This window comes from Homarus americanus, unplaced genomic scaffold (assembly GCF_018991925.1).
Source record: "Homarus americanus isolate GMGI-L3 unplaced genomic scaffold, GMGI_Hamer_2.0 scaffold36734, whole genome shotgun sequence".
NCBI lineage: Eukaryota > Metazoa > Arthropoda > Malacostraca > Decapoda > Nephropidae > Homarus > Homarus americanus.
The window spans coordinates 3,913,898-3,934,719 of record NW_024733126.1 but is presented as its reverse complement, the minus strand read 5'-3'; the positions used below and the strand labels follow the sequence as shown (position 1 = coordinate 3,934,719).

The following is a 20,822-nucleotide window of genomic DNA, read 5'->3' as shown; positions in this document are numbered from 1 at the left end:
TAGATACCAACTAATTAAACAAGATTCGACGGCTTATTACGACAGAGCGACAGCACACCCAAAGTGATGAACTTCAACTATAGGTAGTGGTAGTAGGCAGCTACCAAACAGGGAGGTACTACTGCCAGGGAAGATATTGGAATCATAATGTATTATCTAATGGTAGACCCTGCTGTCACATGGCATCACGAAAATTGTGACCAAGTCCCAGGTTGCTGATCTGACTTTCTGCCTCATTTACACACAATTGCAGGGTTTCAATTGTTTATCTTATATTGACAACACAACATACATATATTATTTCTCACTTTTGACCTTTTTTTCATTTTTGTATTTCTTTCAGGTTCTTTATTAATTATTATTATTATTATTATTATTATTATTATTATTATTATTATTATTATTTTATTATTATTATTATTACTATTACATTTTCGCCCCCCAGGCCCCGATGTGGGTCAGTGACCTGTACCCGGGTGGGCTAATCCCCGAAAAAAAAATTATATATATATATATATATATATATATATATATATATATATATATATATATATATATATATATATATATATATATATATATATATATATATATATATATATATATATATATATATATATAATGATGCTGCAATTTTCAGAGAACCTGAGAAAAAAGTAGCTATAGCGCAGGAGGTGGTCGCCTCAAACTGGCTGACAACGTTGCCGATAAGGGCAAAGGGCTTCAGCCTTAATAAAAAAGAATTCATAGATGCCATTGCTCTAACTTGTCTAAGGTATGATTGGCCAGTAGAAAGTTTGCTCTCCCAATGCGTGTGTGGCTCCCCATACGACACTGACCACACCATGGTGTGCAAGAAGGGGGGGAGGGGGCTTCGTGTGCATGAGGTATGACGAAGTTAGGGATCTCACAGCAAATACACCGAAGGAAATTTGCCATGACGTCACGGTGAAACCGACTCTCCTTCCATTGGACGGTGAAAATCTCCATCCCAGGACCTCAGACACATCCAACGAAGCCCGTGTGGACGTCAGTGTTCGAGGATTCTGGACACGAGGACAGCGAGCCTTCTTCGACATCAGGATTTTCGACCCTTATGGCCTCATATCACCGTAACCTAGCTCTCGATGCTGCGTACAAGAGGAACGAGAATGACAATAACAGGCCGTAAGGGAGAGAATTCAGAATGTGGATCAAGGCAGCTTCACTCCTCTGGTGTTATCAACCTCTGGCGGTATGGGACCAAGTGCAAGATGTTTCTATGCAAGACTAGCCGAGGTTTTATCCAAACAGAAGCAGCAGACCCGAAGTTACGTTGCAACCTGGTTGAGATGTCGATTGTCCTTCTCTCTGCTTAGGTCCGCATTGCTTTGCCTCAGGGGAACGAGATCTTCGGCCCCAAAGCCGACAACGTTCACAGATATTGATTATGACGTAAGTCACTGAATACCGCATAGATCTGCAGCTTAACTAACTCAACACAGCTAGGGTAGCTACTTTTGTATTAGGATATTTAATTTCATTGTAATAAAATGGTGGCGAAGGTGTGGCTATTGGGGGAGGCTGGAGGCTACGCTACTACTAATTTAACACAGATAGGATAGCTACTTATGTATTAGGATATTTAATATTAAGGTAATTAAATGGTGGCGAAGGTGTGGCTATTGGGGGAGGCTGGAGGCCACGTTTTGGGAAAAAAAAAAAAAAAAAAAAAAAGTAGATGTAGTAGTAGTAGTGGTGGTGGCCCAGGTGGCGTGGGTGTGTTGGGGTGCCCTCCCTGATCTAAAGTGTTATTGGTAGGGATATACTCAGTTTGTGGGAGCGAGAATTTCAGTGGGTCGATGAATATTGGATGTCACCTTGAGCATCGTCGCCGACGGCTCTTCTCATCCCTTACGGCATTAAACGCAAATAGTGCGTGTGTTCACCGGCGATCTTCAAGTAAGCCTGTGAGTATTTGAATGGTACAGCGACTGTAGTTGCCTAGTGTCAGTGCCAGTGTGTCGATAGGCCTACTTCAGCAAGGGTGGCATCGCAACTCTCGCCCCTATGGGGCCAAGTGCCTTGCGCTGGCCCCCCCCCCCCTCAAGTAACGACCACTTCATGTAGTGTCGGCAGACCAAGTGAGTATATATAACTAATATTACATCAGTGAGACCATAGAAATAGTGGTTATCTATGCCAAGGATATATAAACAAGTGTTAGGTGTGACAATTCTTGCTCCCAGTTGATCAGTCTGATGCGTGGATTGTCGCCCACATGGGAGGTGCCCGACACAACCGCGCGCGCTCGTATGCCCCTACTGCCCGGACACCGCAGGCCAGCCCGTCACCTCTCCGCCCTTTACTTTTAAGAACTAGTTTCTTCGTCTGTATGGGACCAAAGCAGAGGTCGGAGGCGGAAGTATCTGTCGCCCAAGGTGCTGTTCACTATGCCTGGTAACAGACATTGCTGCGTCTGTGCTAGCCAGAACCAAAACTGCACAAATTGTGAATGTGAGAGAAACAACCGACCTTGTGTTTATTGCAGGAAGAGTGACCATTGTCGGAAACCATGTCGCAGGGAGCCGACACAGGTGGCCACAGTGGATATCGCCGGGACCCAACCGCCCGATGATATCCTAAATGATAGCAGTGAGTCTACTCAACCCGAAAATGTAGTACTAATAAATGCTGCTCCCTTAGTAGCAAACGTCCACAAGGAGAATGAGAGACAGCCACCTCAGTGGAAAGGCATGTCGATGGAAAATGCAGACATATGAGTCAAAGGAACCTACTCAGAAATTGTGATGTGGTCGCCCGTTAACCTATTTGAACCACCCAAGTGTGCGGCCACCAAAGAAATGATTCGGGAGATGACTCACCTCATGACTGATTACACTCAGGACCGCTTCCTCGCCCCTTTAGCTCTTCAAATTCTGGCAATAATACCACATCTATTTTGTCAGAGGACACACACAAAGACTAAGCACAAAGAAAATGTGGCTGCAATGAAGAGAAGATTGGCAATGTGACAGACTGGGGCCCTTGATGATCTCCTATGTGAAGCAAGAACACTGCAGGAGAGACTAAAAATTACGGGTGACGGAAAGCAAAACGCCGATGACGTGGCAAGAAAATTTGGAAACAAAATGCGTGTGGGAAGTGTCTCTGGCGGTAAGATCTCTCACAGAGGAATCCTCCGGTGGGGTTATGCCAATGAACAGAGAAACAATAAAACTACTGAAATATAAACATCCCCCTCCAAGTGATGAAGAAGGCATCAGGTTCGAGGGTGACTATATCCCACCAAACGCTGTCCTGTTCGAGAAAATAACAGGAGAGATGGTGTGGAAAAAGGCACTGAAGACTCGAGGAGGAGCCGGCCCCTCAGGTCTGGATGCAAACGGTTGGAGAGTCATCCTCAGCACAAACAAGTTTGGCCCTGTAGCAAGCGATCTCTGCACTGCCATTGCTGTCCTTGCAAGAAAGCTGGCATCCTCTTGCTGCCATCACCTCCAGGCCCTGACGGCCTGCCGCCTCATGCCTCTGGAAAAGAAGCCAGGATGTAGGCTTATAGGGGTGGGGGAAGTGCTGAGGCGGATCATCGGAAAATGCATAATGGAGGTGGTAAAGGATGATGTCAGGGCAGCAGCTGGGCACCTACAAGTGTGTGCTGGCCACCAGGCTGGCGGGGAGGCCGCCATTCACGCCATGAGATTGATATTTGAGCGCCTCGAACTGGTTAACTACATTACCGATGAGGGCAAATGGTTTCAGTCTCAATAAACAAGAATTTACAGATGCCAGATGCCAGCAGAAGGTTTGCCCTCCCAATGCGTGTGTGGCTCTTCCTATAACGTCGATCACGCCATGGTTTGCAAGAAAGGGGGCTTCATATGCATAAGGCATGACGAAGTAAGGGATCTCACAGCAAATATGTTGAAGGTAATCTGTCGTGATGTCAGGGTAGAACCGACCCTCCTGCCACTGGACGGTGAGAATTTCCAACATAGGACTTCAAACACATCCAACAAAGCCCATGTTGACGTCAGTGCTCGAGGATTCTGGACGCGGGGACAGCGAACCTTCTTCGACATCAGGATTTTTTATCCCATGGCTACATGTCACCGTAACTTAGCTATCGATGCTGCACACAGGAGGAACGAGAACGACAAGATAAGAACATACCGGGAGAGAATTCAGAACGCTGATCAAGGCAGCTTCACTTCTCTGGTGTTCACAACCTCTGGTGGGATGGGACCAAGTACAAGATGCTTCTACGCCAGATTCATGGAGGTGCTATCCAAACAGTAGCAGCAGCCCAGAAGTTATGTTATAGCCTGAATGAGATGTCGACTGTCCTTCTCTCTTAGGTCTGCTTTGCTCTGCCTCACGGGAACGAGACCATCGGCCCCAAAGCCGACAACAGTTGCAGATATTAACTATGAGGCAACAGTCACTGAATGTCGCTTAGATCTGCGGCTCAACTAACTCAACACAGCTAGGATAGCTACTTGTGTATTAGGATATTTAATCTTAAGGTAGTAAAATGGCGGCGAAGGTGTGGCTATTGGGGAGGATGGAGGCCACATAAACAAATTAAAATAAGAAGTAGTAGTAGCTATGCCAGACTCGCTGAGGTGATCTCCGAACAGAAGCAGCAGCCCAGAAGCTACGTTACAGCCTGGATGAGATGTCGACTGTCTTTCTCTCTCCTTCGGTCGGCTTTGCTTTGCCTCAGGGGAACGAGAGCTTCTGCCCCAAAGCCGACAACAGCTGCAGATATTGACTATGAGGCTACAGTCACTGAATGCCTCATAGACCTGCGGCTCAACTAATTCAATACAGCTAGGATAGCTGCTTATGTATTAGTGTACTTAATATTAAGGTAATAAAATGGTGGCGAAGGTGTGGCTATTGGGGGAGGCTGTAGTAGTAGTAGTAGTAGTAGTCGTATTTTCATCATCACTACCAACACAGTCTACCCGGGTGGAAAAGACAAGTACAGCAGTATGATTTCTTCCTGCATCTTATATAGACTAAAAGTAAATTTAAATAAACATGAAACTTCAGAAATCGTAACATAAAACATTCTCATAAAACAACAACAAAATCATCATGTACAAACAATAATTTGTTATATCTCTTTTTGTATTTGTTTTGTCGGTCACTCGTACAAAAACAAAACATATCAAGTAACTCCCTAGACAGTAGAGGTAAGGAACTGTTGTTTGTAGATGGGAGCGTCGCCTCACCCTCACAAAGGAATTCCTCCGAGGACTACTCTAGGGAAAGCCGAATTGCGTCATTAATATTACATGTGTTGGTACTCGAGCGTCCTTGTCTGAATTCAATACATACTGTTTACACGATGGGTGAAGTGGTTGTTGGCGGAGAGAGAGAGAGAGAGAGAGAGAGAGAGAGAGAGAGAGAGAGAGAGAGAGAGAGAGAGAGAGAGAGAGTGTGTGTGTGTGTGTGTGTGTGTGTGTGTGAGGGAAAGAGTGAAAGAGTGGACAAAACAGAGACAGACAGACAGTAAAAAGACGTAAATGGGAAAATAAAAAAGACTGACCAAGAAAAGAAAAAAACATAGACAATTGGAAAACATACAAACTGACAAACAGAAAAACGGTAAAAGTATAGGAATACACAGACTGACAGACAGAAAGAGAGAGAGAGAAAACAAAGTAAAAACTCAGATAATATGCGATGTTATGCCAAGAAATACAAACACGTTAAAATAACAACACAACACAACACAACATAATAATTATCGATCAACCATGTTAGACTACATCGTGTTGCGTTATTATGAGAACTCACCACTCGCCACATATAAAAGAAAAAACACCCCTTGGCCGTGAAAATATCTCTGTTACTTCAGATTAGAAAAGGCAGGTGAAGGATTGACTAAACACTGCCAGTAAAGGTGTCTAGGAACTCCTCATTATATGATGCACCCGAGAAAACTTCCATCAGTTAGGTTGGTTTAGGATTTGGGTGACTAAACTCATCAAAAACACACCTACACCGCTATTATTCTCAGGTTCCCAAACACAACACCATCATAACCAAGTCTTTTAAAATACACAAATACTCGGACAATATTCCTCACCGTGGCTGGAACCTCTGAATCTAAATGTGAATTGGCCTCGACAACAGCATAATCAACACGAGAATAAACTCCTCACCTCAGAGAGACAAAACAAGGGTAGAGTGCATTAGCATTGCAGTCAACAACACGATGGTAAAACACATTTTATAGCATGCCATATGGTCCATTAGCGAGGTGTCAGGAGTGCGGAGACGAGGAATATGTGAGAACACCGTGCTCCTCTCTGTCACAAACACTTGCAATAATAACACAAACCTTGCTCATCAAATTGTAAAAACATCCTGACTAATTATCTACAAATATTTTTGGTGTGCCCAAGTGTGCCTTGTAACCTAGTGGCAACCCCGACAGGTGATTGACTCGACCTCGATAAGTTGAGTAACCAGATTAAAGGACAGAAGATTCCTCTGTTGCCTCAAGAGGCCGAGTACCTTGTTCAGTTGTGGCTATACTTGACTAGTATTGTTTTTGGTGTTTTCCCTCTTGTACTTAATGGTAAACAAGAGCGCATTTCTTATAATTAACTTAAAGAAACATCCTTCACTTGCCTATAATATTGTATCCGCCATCGGGCGTGGACAGGCGAACAGGGGAGTGTTCCAGCCATGGATATTTGGTAACATCTATGTTACCACGAATGTAGGATGTGGAATGAAGAATGTGAGGTAATCCCATCTGCTCGTCACCTCCATGTATTAGATGGTGAATCTGTCATTTATTACACTTATACATGGATACTTGAGTTACTGCTGAGCGTGCGTTGAGTCACAAGCACTAAAGCACTGTTTCAGTTTATATAGGAACCCCACCAGTTGGCACCTTATGAACTGCATATGGATATTTGGTAATCCACTAGTTCAGGAACTCTTGTAACTGCTTTGTAGTTTCAAGTGGAGTTACTTGTAATCTCTGTTTGTAGTTGTTTCACATTACTTAATGTTCACAGAAACACTATCTGGCTTTCTTATCCATTTATAAAATATATGCACACCATGTTGTAATAAATGGCTAATTAACCGATAAAAGTCAACTGTCCTTTTACAAGAGAATATAAGAGGTAGTTTACAGAGCTCCTTTAACACGTCTGTCGCGTGTGAGATACAGGGGTTAAGTCCACTGAGGGCTGGGCACTTGTTGATGACCTGTGCAAGTCAGAGGTGCGTAGAGGACATGGGATGTCATCTAGCACGTGAGAAGGTATTGATAAGGTACAGTATATTTAGTTGCTGTTTATCTAGTTAATTCGGGTAGTGTAAGTTATATAATTGAGATATGTAGATAGCCTACATATATATAATTACTACTGTCTATATGTTTACAGAGGCAATTACAAAACTGTCTAGACACAGCCAACGAACCAGATCTCTGTGATGATAATTATCAAATAGGGTAAGGTTCATATATAACAGATCCTTCAAGTCCAATTTCCAGTGTGTTCTGACCAGCCTATGGCACCAAACATGGCGGTCTGGTATAGAGAGATAGAGTAATATGTTCTCGTTCAGTCTTTAGTGTGTCATAATTTTAGCACTATTTTTCGCCTTTATCTAAACTAAACTAATGGATGCTAATCAACTTAATGGAATAACTGCGAGATATTTGATTGCTCATTAAGAAATATTTCCTTTCGTTGATAAAAACTTTATTCACCTGCCACTCTATTAATTTATTTTAATAAATCTCATTTCAACCAAAATTATCCATCCTTCTCTAAATTTGGTGATAAACATTGCAAACAACTAATCAACCAGATAATTATTCCAAACAAGATATTTAATTTTTTTTAAACATAATCACATCAGCTCTAATTACTCTTTGCTAACGTTGTGAAAATATATTAAACAATAAACCCGTTTGTCAATTCATCAAAACAAACGAAAATAATCCTATAATTATCAGGCTTATAAAAAAACAACTAGCGATTATAAAACCATAAAATGGAAGTTAGTAAATGCGTAAATATGAAGTAAAAATGAGTAACACTATTATTCACAGCCTAAGAGTTCCTCAAAAGAAATTTTTATCGAAACTCGAAAGTGCTTCATCATGACAAGAGTTACGAGAATCTTCGGTAATGCACAGGTGGCGAAGCCTGCTGGGTGCGGACGAGTGTGCACGATACTGGGAGGGCGTGGAGAATCCGTGAGAGGGTTACGGGTGGTTGGGAGAGCGTGAAAAATGCTCTCTCTCTCTCTCTCTCTCTCTCTCTCTCTCTCTCTCTCTCTCTCTCTCTCTCTCTCTCTCTCTCTCTCTCTCTCTCTCTCTCTCTCTCTCTCTCTCTCTCTCTCTCTCTCTCTCTCTCTCTCTCTCTCTCTCTCTCTCTCTCTCTCTCTCTCTCTCTCTCTCTCTCTCTCTCTCTCTCTCTCTCTCTCTCTCTCTCTCTCTCTCTCTCTCTCTCTCTCTCTCTCTCTCTCTCTCTCTCTCTCTCTCTCTCTCTCTCTCTCTCTCTCTCTCTCTCTCTCTCTCTCTCTCTCTCTCTCTCTCTCTCTCTCTCTCTCTCTCTCTCTCTCTCTCTCTCTCTCTCTCTCTCTCTCTCTCTCTCTCTCTCTCTCTCTCTCTCTCTCTCTCTCTCTCTCTCTCTCTCTCTCTCTCTCTCTCTCTCTCTCTCTCTCTCTCTCTCTCTCTCTCTCTCTCTCTCTCTCTCTCTCTCTCTCTCTCTCTCTCTCTCTCTCTCTCTCTCTCTCTCTCTCTCTCTCTCTCTCTCTCTCTCTCTCTCTCTCTCTCTCTCAAACAGTGCACTTAACACTGTCATCTGTGCGTCTGTTACTATACATCATGTGCGTGATTCCTCACGAGTCAACATTCCGTAGTCTGGATTCGGACAGATTTACATATTCTGTGTAAGGACCAGAAAATAAGCCCGCAGCCTCATGCCCGATACACTCTTCGACGACCTACAGATGCACACACTCCTGCAAGGGGCACAAAAGAAGGGGTTCGCTCTCATAGGGCTCTGTTAAACATCCAAGCCACTGGAAGATGTTTTGGGACAGCCCACGGCCACTGAAGAAGATTTAGGATACGCTTTCATCTATTATAGAAGTCTGCAACACACATACACCAATTTCAGGGATCAAAACACAACCATACCCACTGCAGGGCCCTAAGACACACCCACACCCACTGCATGGCTCTAAAACACATCCATGCCCACGTCAGGGCTCTAAAACACACCCACTGTACTGCTCTAAAACACACCCACTGTACTGCTCTAAAACACACTCACACCCACTGCATGGCTTTAAACACACACATACCCACGTCAGGGCTCTAAAACCCACCCACTGTACTGCTCTAAAACACACCCACTGTACTGCTCTAAAACACACCCACTGTACTGCTCTAAAACACACTCACACCCACTGCATGGCTCTAAACACACACATACCCACGCCAGGGCTCTAAAACACACCTACTGTACTGCTCTAAAACATATCCATACCCACCTCAAGGCTCTAAAACATACCCATACCAACCTCAAGGCTCTAAAACCCACCCACACCCACTGCAGGGTTCTAAAACACACCCATACCCACTGCGAGGATCTATAACATACCCATACCCACGTCAGGGATCTAAAACACACCCACACCCATTGCATAGCTCTAAAACACACCCACATCCACTGCAGGGTTCTAAAACACACCCATACCCACAGCAGGAATTCTAAAACACGCTTAATTTTCCCAAAAGCGAACTTGTAATTTTTTGTGGAAGTCTTGAATTCCTGTAAGGCAAATCCTACTGACAAGATGATTTTTTGGACCTTTGAGAATATGTTTATTTTAATCATTGGTTTATTCTAGTTGCTCAGGCACCATCAAATATTAAAAGATTTTCATGCTTCACTCTCTCATGTCTGCTTCATAATGACACAAGCAACCAATTAATACCATATACTTTCAATCATGGCTAGAATGCAAAAAAAAAAATAGCTCATGTAATATGTGATAAATAATGGGATGTTATTTGTATTCAAGTCAGCTTACACACACACACACACACACACACACACACAGCAGGGCTCTAAGAAACACTGAAACCCACTGCAGGGTTCTAAAACACACCCACACCCACTGTAGGGTTCTAAAACACACTCACACACACTGTATGGTTCTAAAACACACTCACACACACTGTATGGTTCTAAACACACCCACTGTAGGGTTCTAAAACACACCCACACCCACTGTAGGGTTCTAAAACACACTCACACACACTGTATGGTTCTAAACACACCCACACTCACTGCAGGGATCTAAACACACCCACACCCACTGCAGGGCTCCCATTGAATGGGGACGTGGTCATTTTTGACCATGGATGTAGCTGCCTCCCTCCCAGCATTTATCTACATCCTCCCAACAATAACATAGTGCATAGATTGGCGATCAACTTCACAACTATATACAAAAGTGACAATTTAAACTCGAAAAAAAAGAATAAAATTAAATGAAAGACAGTGACAAGTTAGTGTCCGGTGGTTTGTGGTCACGGCCCATTGGCCCATATCGCCCTCACCGCCTACCACCCACCCACCTCACAACACCAGATGTAAAATGAAGACTTGCAGCTACACCAAGAGAGAAACGAGAATCCTTACTACATCAGATAAGAAACAAGAACTATCTCCATCACCCCTATGAGCTGAAGGACTTACTAGGACCAAGTAATGGGTGTGACAAAACAAACAAGTGCAGACTATGACAACCCGGAGGGAGGGAGCTGCCAGGATTGCCCTTAATACCTACGTACGGAGGTCTTCGGAACCGTGGAAGGATCTGTAATAATAAATTTGTATGTGCACTTCATGTTACTTCTCTTTTAATACTGAAAGTTTATGTCCATCAAGTGACCCACTCCCCAATTTAACCATTTGTAACCTTTATCATCTTTGTTTACTGTGTATTTACAACCTTTTGGCTGCCATGTTCATTCAATAAACCGTTAGTTATTCTATTATCATTATTTTATCATTAATTATCACACACACACACACACACACACACACAGTGCCCCAACCAGCTGCTGTACCAACTCGCAAGGGCGCCATCTTTCGGCACAGTTTCAGCATCGATCACAAATACTGTACTAACAGCGCCATCACCCACAGTCACCATCGCCCACAGTCACCATCACCAACTGTCACTATCACCAACTGTCACCATCACCAACTATCACCATCACCAGTTTCTCTCAGAAGGTGGGCAGAGGTAGGCGTCCCTGGCTCGTTACATGTGTCACCTGGCGGGTCATTATCCCAGGTGATAATAGAGGCTCCCAGTCCTCCACCCTCCCCAACACACACACACACACACACACACCGACCAACACCACCAATCAAGGTCCTCCTCCACCAGACACCGTCACGAGCCTCTTTCTTCAGTACTTGTATAAGACCTATGAGATCTATTCAGTGGGTGGCTCTCGTTATGAGCTGTATCCTTTATTTCCTTCGTTTTCTTAGCATATTTCTCTTCCTCTTCTTTTGAAATAAGTAAACAAACTTTCATATCCTTCTTCCTCCTCCTCATTATCGATCCACACTACTGTACCTTTTCTTCCCCTCGGGTCTCGGTTGCTTCTATTGCCGGCTAAAGGCTTATTCTCCCTCATTATCCGTGTCTAACTCCGTGCGTTCTAGTATTATCCCATACCTCTTCGTTTCTTTATTTCTCACCTCCTTCTCTCCTCAATTTAGTCAATTCAGTTTACGAAAGACTTCAGGAACGCCAATTAAAACATCAGTCATCACTAAAGGAAAATAAGAGGCTTAACTTCGTACCAACACATCTCAGTTTGCAAGCTTCCACTCTCCTTAGCAAGCACAATTCCCTCTATCAACATTGTTAACACGAACACCTTAGTAACACCACTCCCAGCAAGGTCCCCCTACCATCACCTACCCAACAACTCAGCCTCCCCAGCAACGCCCACAGTTTTCACCTCACTGGTGACACAACGAGGGTCATAATATATTTCCCGGAGAGGAACACAATATGCTTAATATACAAAACAATTTCACGGTTAAACCACCAGAGTACAATTTCATGGACATTTACGAACACTGTTAAAGAGCCGCACATCGAATTTTCCCGGTAACTGGAGATACTTGACAGCACCTAATTGGCTAACTTCAGGTAATAATTTAAGAAATAACTTCCATAATGGCGTCCAAATTATATTAAGACTCCCATAACATATTGTACTCACCTCGTTAGAGTCACAGCGCCCCCAGCAGCTCATAACGTTGATGAAGTCCCAGCAGATGCGGCCCTCGTCGTCGGTCTTGTGCACCTGTGGGCGAAGAGCGACGAAAGACGTTAACAACAACTCACAGACATAGTCCTTGTAAGTCCTCGCAACAAAGTCTTCATGGGGAAATATCCTCTACACTGAGGAAAAAATAGCAGCTAATTCTAAACCTCTCATTCAAGTGTGTGAATTATTTCCTCTTTATTTTATACATCTTAATCTTAAGTCACTTTTATTATATATTAAAAAAAAGATGATTGTTATTCAAGATATGACTCAAATTATTTTGTTAAAATGCGTTTATTACAAAATCAGATAACCAATACCTGAACAAGAGTGTTAGAGAAGTAAAACTCAGACTATGACCAGTCCTCTTTGTAATACCGTTTTGACCGCCTTGACCACTGAGCTTTGGCCATGACTGGTCCAGCAAAGACCAGAAGTGAATTACTTCGTTTAAGTTTCGTGTTTATAAGTGAGTAAAATTTTACTGAAATTCGTCAAACAATTCTAAGAGATATCATCATCATCGATTTATCAACAATATTATCATTATCATCATCACTACCAGTAATAGTACACGAATGCATACAGTGTTCATCGTCTAACCTAAGGTCGCTAGTTCGCACCCGGGCATTCCTACCCTACCCAGCTGTGAATAGGTACCCAACTTAACAGCTGGGGACGTGAATAAGGCCGAGTGTGTGTGACACCCACATTTCCCTCTTGTGTGAGAACGTGACGTCAGGCCTATGAGACCCACGTTCACTGTTATTAAAGACTTAGAGAGATGATAGGACCTCCATATAGTGGGTACTGGCGGTGCCTGTCTGGAACTCATCAGTAAATTCAAATAATGAGATTTACTTCATTAAATGGTCGTCCTAACTTGTAAGAGGATTAAATTGTAACAGGTGGTCCTCGGCCTAAGAATACGTTAATGGAAAAGCAGAACATACCATTAAAGTTATTGAGAAGAGATTTCTTAGCCATTAAATTAATACTCATTAATTATTTTTCTCTCGCTTTCTCTCTTTTATTTTATCTTTTCTCCTCTCTCTTGCTTTATATACTGTAATATATTTTTTTCTGTGTCCTTTCTTGGTTGTCTATTTGCAAATTTCACTGTCTGCCATCTTTCACCGTCTCTCTCTCTCTCTCTCTCTCTCTCTCTCTCTCTCTCTCTCTCTCTCTCTCTTTGAGAAAACAAATGACAGGCTGTTTGCTAGAGCTGTTATCCATTCAGCTGTTTAAACGCTCCGGTCTTTGTGTCGTCACTGGAGGAGACAGTAGACGACCGTCATGTATACACACGGAAGCTTATAACGCCGAGTTTATTAACTACCGGGTTTATTTAATACTGGGTTCATCTAATATCGGCTTTATTTAATTTGGGGTTTTTCTTATCGAACTCAGTATTAAATAAACCCGGTATCAATAAACCCGGCATTGAACAAACCCAGCTGACAATAAACTCGGTATTAGAACTATAAACCCGCTATTATCCATTGAGTACGGTGCCGATATCCTGAGAACGATGTATCAGCTGGTTGGGTAAGAAGTCTTAACCCCTTGAATACGATGACTAATCCATTCAGTAAGATAATATTTTACTTATGGGGTTGTCATAGCACAAAAATATGTCATCGTACTCAAGGAAATTAAGCCATCGTACTCAAAGCGGTGTCACTGCATTCAAGGAATCAGGACCAAGTTGATAGACTTTGCCAAGGAGGCATGTAAGAAAGAAAATGTAAACCGGGACCTTGGCCTGTCCAATGCTGTACTTATAAACATACTAGTTAAAATCATTAACTCTGACCTAGAACTGAGACAGTTGTAGTATTAGTAATTATGACAAATTCTGTGACAAGAGGTACCGGCATGGCCAGTACAGGGACAGAACCAGACAATGTGATGTAGTCGTGGCCAGGATTAAAAACGATACAGGCACATCTGGCAAGTTAATGACATTGTACCTATACCGGAACAGATCACCCCCACCTCCCCACACACACACACACCTTATAGGTATACTGTCGACGGTGACACTCTAAGGTAGACTGAGGGTTGATGGCTCGTGCGGGCACCAGCAGGACCACCACGGCCGCCAGCACCGCCACCATCACCACAACACTGCCTCTTGCGCCCACACCCCCTCTGCTGCTGGCCCCTCTGCTCACCATGGCACGCCCCTGATGCAGTCTACTGCTGCTGCGGCTGCTGCTGAGGGAAAAATATACCTGATTAAGGACTATTACATGTTAACCAGATGCGGAAGAGACACCCGCAGGTCACTCCTTCGTCTGCACAAATAATCAAAATCAGGAAAATTACTCACATACAATTACTCACTGCGGTACAGTGAGAGAAGAAACAATCTTCCCAGCCTTGGATGAAGTGTAATGAAACCTGACTACCCAACACAGTGAATGGTGTCACTGGTGACCCCTTTCCAAGGTCCCACAGGTCTGCGGCCTGCCAACTGTTTATAGGCTCCCCACATGCGTGTGTCGAATGGCTCAACCATTTTGCGATGTATTCGTCAAAACACCGGGACGCTACTTCATTCTCTCACTATACAGAGATAAGCGAATGCATATGTTATAACGTCATAAGCTCCTCTCTCTTGTGACATCTTCAATATGGTGTTTTAATTTCATATATAATAATACAAGGGTGAACCAGAAGTAGCCAACAGTTGCGTTAAGCCATTCATGGAAATGAAACATCCCTCCCGCATGAAAGACATCCATCAGTGATGTCAGGCAAGGCGGATGCTGAGCTATCTATATCCTGTCAATTATTCTAACTGCTACTCTCGTCTACATTCATATTACGCCATCTCAATCAAGACCTTATACGTCCATTCAACCCTCAGCTCATCACTTTCAATTTTCAATCTCGCTCTGTTTGAGACATTTTTAATGAATTCGTCCATAAATATATACAGACAGACAGACAGCCGATCCCAGTAGCTTCCGTCATCTTCCGGGCGTCGCTAATTAAGAAGGAGAGGAAACTTCACTTTCGCTCTGACACTGTAATTCCAAGGTGAGAGTTGTTCCTCGCTCTCCCTCCGCCTCTCTTTATACCTCCTTGTCCATAGGGGTGCAGGAGAGAGAGAGCGGGGGGAGGGCAACAGACAAAAAGAATTGGAGACGAGAGGAAGTGGCAGGGAGGAGGGGAGGGAATAGAGAGGAAGAGGGGGGAGCACAGGGAGAGGTTGATGGAGGGGGGAAGTAAACAGAAAGAAGGGGAGGGACGGGTGAGAGGAGAGAGAGGTAGGAGACAGGGAAAAATGGAGAGCTTAGTGAATAGAGGAAATGGGAGAGGGGTGAGAGAGAGAACAGATGATGAAGGGTAACGAATGGGACGAGGAATGAAGAAGAAAAGAGAGAGATAGAGAGAGAGAGAGATAATAATGCATTGAAATGGATAATAAAATGAGATACTGTGAGAGAAAACCATGGAAGGGAAAATGGGAAGGGAGGCCTCGGTAACAGTGGGAAATAAGACAATATATAAAACAGTGGCTGAGGTTCGTGAACCAAGCGGTAATGGGAAAGCAAGGCCAACAAATGCATATGGGTAACTAGGGAGAATATACAGTACAATGGCTAGTAGTTAATAATGGGGAACTAGCTCTTGGATACTGATGCGGACTAGCTTTGGCTCTCTGAATATAACGGGAAGTGCCTTTCAGACAATAATTGGGACGAGATTATCAGACAATAATGGGGATCAGAGTATTAGATAAAAATGGAGGAGTGGCTATAACTAATGGATAAAAATCAGGAGGGCCTATCAAATAATAATGAGGTCTACCTATCAGAAGATGATGAGGAAAATACCCATCAGGAAGTTATACTAATAATAGCACAACGAACGCCACTGTGAGCAGGACGCAAACACACGTTCGCCGTGCAAGAGCTTCCACAGGTGTGTCATTGCGGTGGTGGGAAGTCAACACCAGACGAAGATGATTGTCCGTGCTGGCAGAGGTGATGACGAGAGTTAATATACATGAGTTTTAGGTGGGTAAGGAAGTGGAGAGGGTGAGGAAGGGGTGGGGAAGAGGTAGGGAAATGAATGAAGGAGATGGGTGTAGGTTATGTATCTATGCTACTGTGCCGAGTAGCAACCTTGTATATAAGCTACTGTGCCGAGTAGCATCTATGTATATAATCACGTGGCAACACTGCACGTTATGTGGCAACATTGCCCAGAGGCTGCCATATGGCAAGGCAGTCTCAGTCTGACTGTGTGAGCCGTGCATGGCACACGCTAGTCACCACTTGTATTTCTCCTATCCTTTAATAAACGGACTTCAGTGTTACCCGGTGTTTCCCTACCCATCACTGCATTCTTCAGGGAACACTTGGAACCTTCAATGGGGAAGGGTGGGGAGGAGGTGGAGATGGAGAAGAAGTGGAGAAGAGTAATGGAGAGGTGGGGAAGAGGTAGAGCGAGGTCAGTAGGAGATGGGGAGGGGTTGAGAGAAGGGGTGGGGTGGGGTGGGGAAGAGATAGGGAGGGGCGGGGAGGAGGTGGCTAAGGAGTCACGTAAGAGGAAATTTATATCCGGAGGGGAAAAGAAATTAGTGTTTGGTTTTCCCAAATATTCCGGTCTTCTTTAAGTGAGTTTTTCCCAACTGTCAAAAGGAATTAAGGAAAAACAGGTAAAATCATACACATATTAGAAAAAAAATCAATAAACAACTAAAAACAAACTCATTATCATTCACAATATACATTAATTAAATAAGGAAATAAATAAATTATAACAAAGATGAACCACAACCTACACGCCATAAATCAAATCACTAAACATACAAATTTATATAAAAATCATTAAAAACAAAAAACTAATAAACACACACACACACACACACACACACACACATTTTCATTAACAATTATAAAACAACATAATTGCTTCACACTTGCCCTCATTCTTGACCTCTGACAATTATGTGGAGACACTTTCATAGAGCACCAAATTGGCTTGTTTATGGTAATTCACACAATCAACTATCAAATGACCCTCATTTGGCTTCAGGGGCAGGGGTAAGGGGTAGGAGAAGGGAAGAGGTAGGGTAGGGAGTAGGGGGCAGGGAAAGGGGAAGGGGTAGAGACGGTGAGGTGGGGGAAGTTGTTAAGTACTTCCTGGGAATCGTAATGATCAAAAGAGTGAATGTTGTACACCTAACCTAACTTAACCTAACCTAACGTAAACTAAAGTAGCACTAACCTAACGTTATACTAACCTAACCTTATCTAACCTAATGCTATTAACCAAATCCATTCAACCTAACCTAATACTTCCTAGGGGTCATACAGTGTCAAGGACTAACGAGATAATTCAGGGTCCTTTACCAACCAAAAGAATCGTACATTGGCGATAGAGTCTAAGTGTAATTACGACGCCATTTTGGTTTGATGTCTCTATGTTCGTAGTCTAAAGTCAGTCAGTTGGAAGTGTTCTTAAAATCCCAAGGCACGAGGGAAATAATAGACACATTGTACATGTCTTTGAGAGCTCGATAGAGAGGTGCGCTGTGTGTGTGTGTGTGTGTGTGTTTACTTGTATATAAACGTCAACTAATACTTTCTAGTATCGTCTAAATTTAGCGAGGAATGATTGTATTTTTAATTGCGCAAAGATTTTTTTTTTCTGCAGTAAAGCAAGTTAAAGTTTGTGTTCTTCTAAGAATACGACCTTGTGGTAGTTATGATATAATTGGCATAATGTTTTATTTATTTATTCATTATGTATTGCCACGAAAGTGCAGCTAAAATTATTTTTTTTTTGTCTTGTGTGTGCCTCCTCGTGGTAACTGAGTGACTGGCGACCCCAGCTAGACCAGCAGGGGATCTCGGAGAAGCAGTGAGCCCCAGAGGAACGGTGCATAGGCCCACCGACATGTGGACACGCCTTTGCGCCTACCAACTACTGCCCCGCTGCTTTGCGGATTAACCCTGGCAGGTATAAGGCTACGAGAGTAAACCCTGAACAGAAAATCTGTGGTGGAACCCTACATCAGGCAGACATGCTTACAGACCTTCAGTAAGACGCCAACAGTGGAATAAGCGGAAGAGGTGACCAACATGAGAACCCGCTGACTACACCGGCAGATGAAGGCAATGCAAAATGAACACGCTACTAAGGCGAATCCCAACAAACTGGGCGATCGGGAGTCCATCGCAACTCTCCCTCTCCTCAGTCGTTGCAACACTTGCATCAGTGGATCAGGGAAAAGGGAGAGCTAAGATATGTGGTTTCAGCCTGCACTCCTGCCTCACCACATAAATCAACTCATGAGCAGCCATCATCCAGCTCATCATACTTTTCATTGTCATCAAAAACTCTATACCCTAAAAAATCCTATAGGGACAGACGAGTGGCAATGGCGTCAGGCAGAGATGACTGCCGGGAGTCTCTAGTCACAACACTGCACATGGGCGGCATAGATAAGATGGTCGTTTATGCACTGGCTCCTAGGCAGCAGTGCAATCCTGCCCTGTCTATGAGACTGAGCAGCCCTTACCACGAGCCACATGGGGAAGGGGCTAGAAAAGGTGCCTTAAACATAGCTTGGAGGAGTACCACACGAGAAGGTGTTAATACTTTCGAGTTAGCCCGACTGCATACCGAGGCAAACAAGTACCAGCGCCGGAAAGATGTTGTCGCCGCCGTTCCCGCACTAGATGTAGCCCTTCAAACGTGCAACATCTGTGGACGACCCTTCCGGTCCCATATCGGCCACTAGTCACACCTCGGAGCTCACCAACAAATGTGACATCCTTAATAACTCATATCAATGTATCATAGCTGGGTGATTGTCATACTCGATTCCCAGTGACAGCAAAGTAGAAGTAGTTATAGTAGCATATGTCGGAGGCGGACGTAACTGTCGCCCAAGGTGCGGAACACTATGCCGAGTAACAGACATTGCTGCGTCTGTGCTAGCCAGTACCAAAATTGTACGAGCTGTGAATGTGCGAGAAACAACCGACCATGTGTGGTTTGCAGAAATGGAAACAATTGTCGGAACCCACAAGGTAGGGATGCGACACAGGAGGCCACAGTGGATATCGCCGGGACCCAACCGCCCGATGAAATTCTAAGTGCAAGCAGTGAGTCTACTCAACCCGAAAATGTAGTACTCATAAACCCTGCTTCAATAGTAGCAGATGTCTACGAGGTGAATGAGACACAGCCACCACAGTGGAATGGCATGTCTATGGAAAATGCTGACATATGGGTTAAAGAAACTTACTCATAAATTGTCAGGTGGTCGCCAGCTAACCTGTTTGAACCACCCAAGTGTGCTGCCACCAAAGAAATGATTCGGGAGATGATTCGCCTCATTACTGAGTACACTCAGGACTGCTTCCTTGCCCCTTTAGCTCTTCAAATACTGGCAATAATACCACATCTATTCTGTCAGGGGACACACACAAAGACTAAGCACAAAGAAAATGTGGCTGCAATGAAGAGAAGATTGGCAATGTGACAGACTGGGGCCCTTGATGATCTCCTATGTGAAGCAAGAACACTGCAGGAGAGACTAAAAATTACGGGTGACGGAAAGCAAAACACCGATGACGTGGCAAGAAAATTTGGAAACAAAATGCGTGTGGGAAGTGTCTGGCGGTAAGATCTCTCACAGAGGAATCCTCCGGTGGGGTTATGCCAATAAACAGACACATTAAAACAACTAAAAGAAAAACATCCCCTTGCAAGTGAAGACAAAGGCATCAGCTTCCAGGGCGACTATATCCCACGAAATGCTGTCATGTTAGAAAAAATAACAGAGGGAATGGTGTGGAAAAAGGCACTGAAGACTCAGGGAGGTGCCGGCCCTTCAGGACTGGATGCAAACGGTTGGAGAATCATCCTCAGCACTAACAAGTTTGGCCCCGTAGCAAGTGATCTCTGCACGGCCATTGCCGTCATTGCAAGAAAGCTGGCATCCTCGTGCTGCCAACACCTCCATGCTCTGACGGCCTACCGCCTCATTCCCTTCAATAAGAATCCAGGATGTAGGCCTATAGGGGTGGGGGAAGTGCTGAGGCGGATCATCGGAAAATGCATAATGGAGGTGGTAAAGGATGATGTCAGGGCAGCAGCAGTGAACTTGCAAGTTTGTGCTGGCTACCAGGCTGGAGGGGAAGCTGCCATTCACGCCATGAGAACGATAATTTAGCAGTGCGATTGTGAGGCCGTTCTCCTGGTGGACGCTTCAAACGCATTCAACATACTTAACAGCAAGGCCGCACTACACAACATCAAGATCAAGTGTCCAAGGTTTGCAATGTATGTTGAAAACTCCTATAGGAATCCATCAGACCTGTATATAGTAAACAACAAGGCTATAAGAGATGACACAATCATACAGTCAACCGAGAGAACAGCGCAGGGGGACCCTGCTGCAATGGCAATGTACACAATAGGCCTATCTGGG

General features: G+C 43.9%; 1 protein-coding gene across 2 annotated transcripts in view; it reads right to left on the bottom strand.

The window, feature by feature from the left end:
• LOC121869306 (thyrostimulin beta-5 subunit-like) overlaps nucleotides 1-20,822 on the bottom strand; it is a 93,893-nt gene that overhangs the window by 18,446 nt on the left and 54,625 nt on the right. Inside the window, exons 2-3 of one of the 2 annotated variants that reach the window (XM_042370556.1) lie at nucleotides 14,377-14,578; nucleotides 12,311-12,394 (exon numbers count right to left, since the gene is read on the bottom strand). In XM_042370556.1, coding sequence (XP_042226490.1) covers nucleotides 12,311-12,394; nucleotides 14,377-14,538 — 246 coding nt within the window. In that variant the 5' untranslated portion in view covers nucleotides 14,539-14,578. The remainder of the gene's footprint in view (nucleotides 1-12,310; nucleotides 12,395-14,376; nucleotides 14,579-20,822) is intronic. The other variant, XM_042370557.1, reaches the window with a different exon arrangement.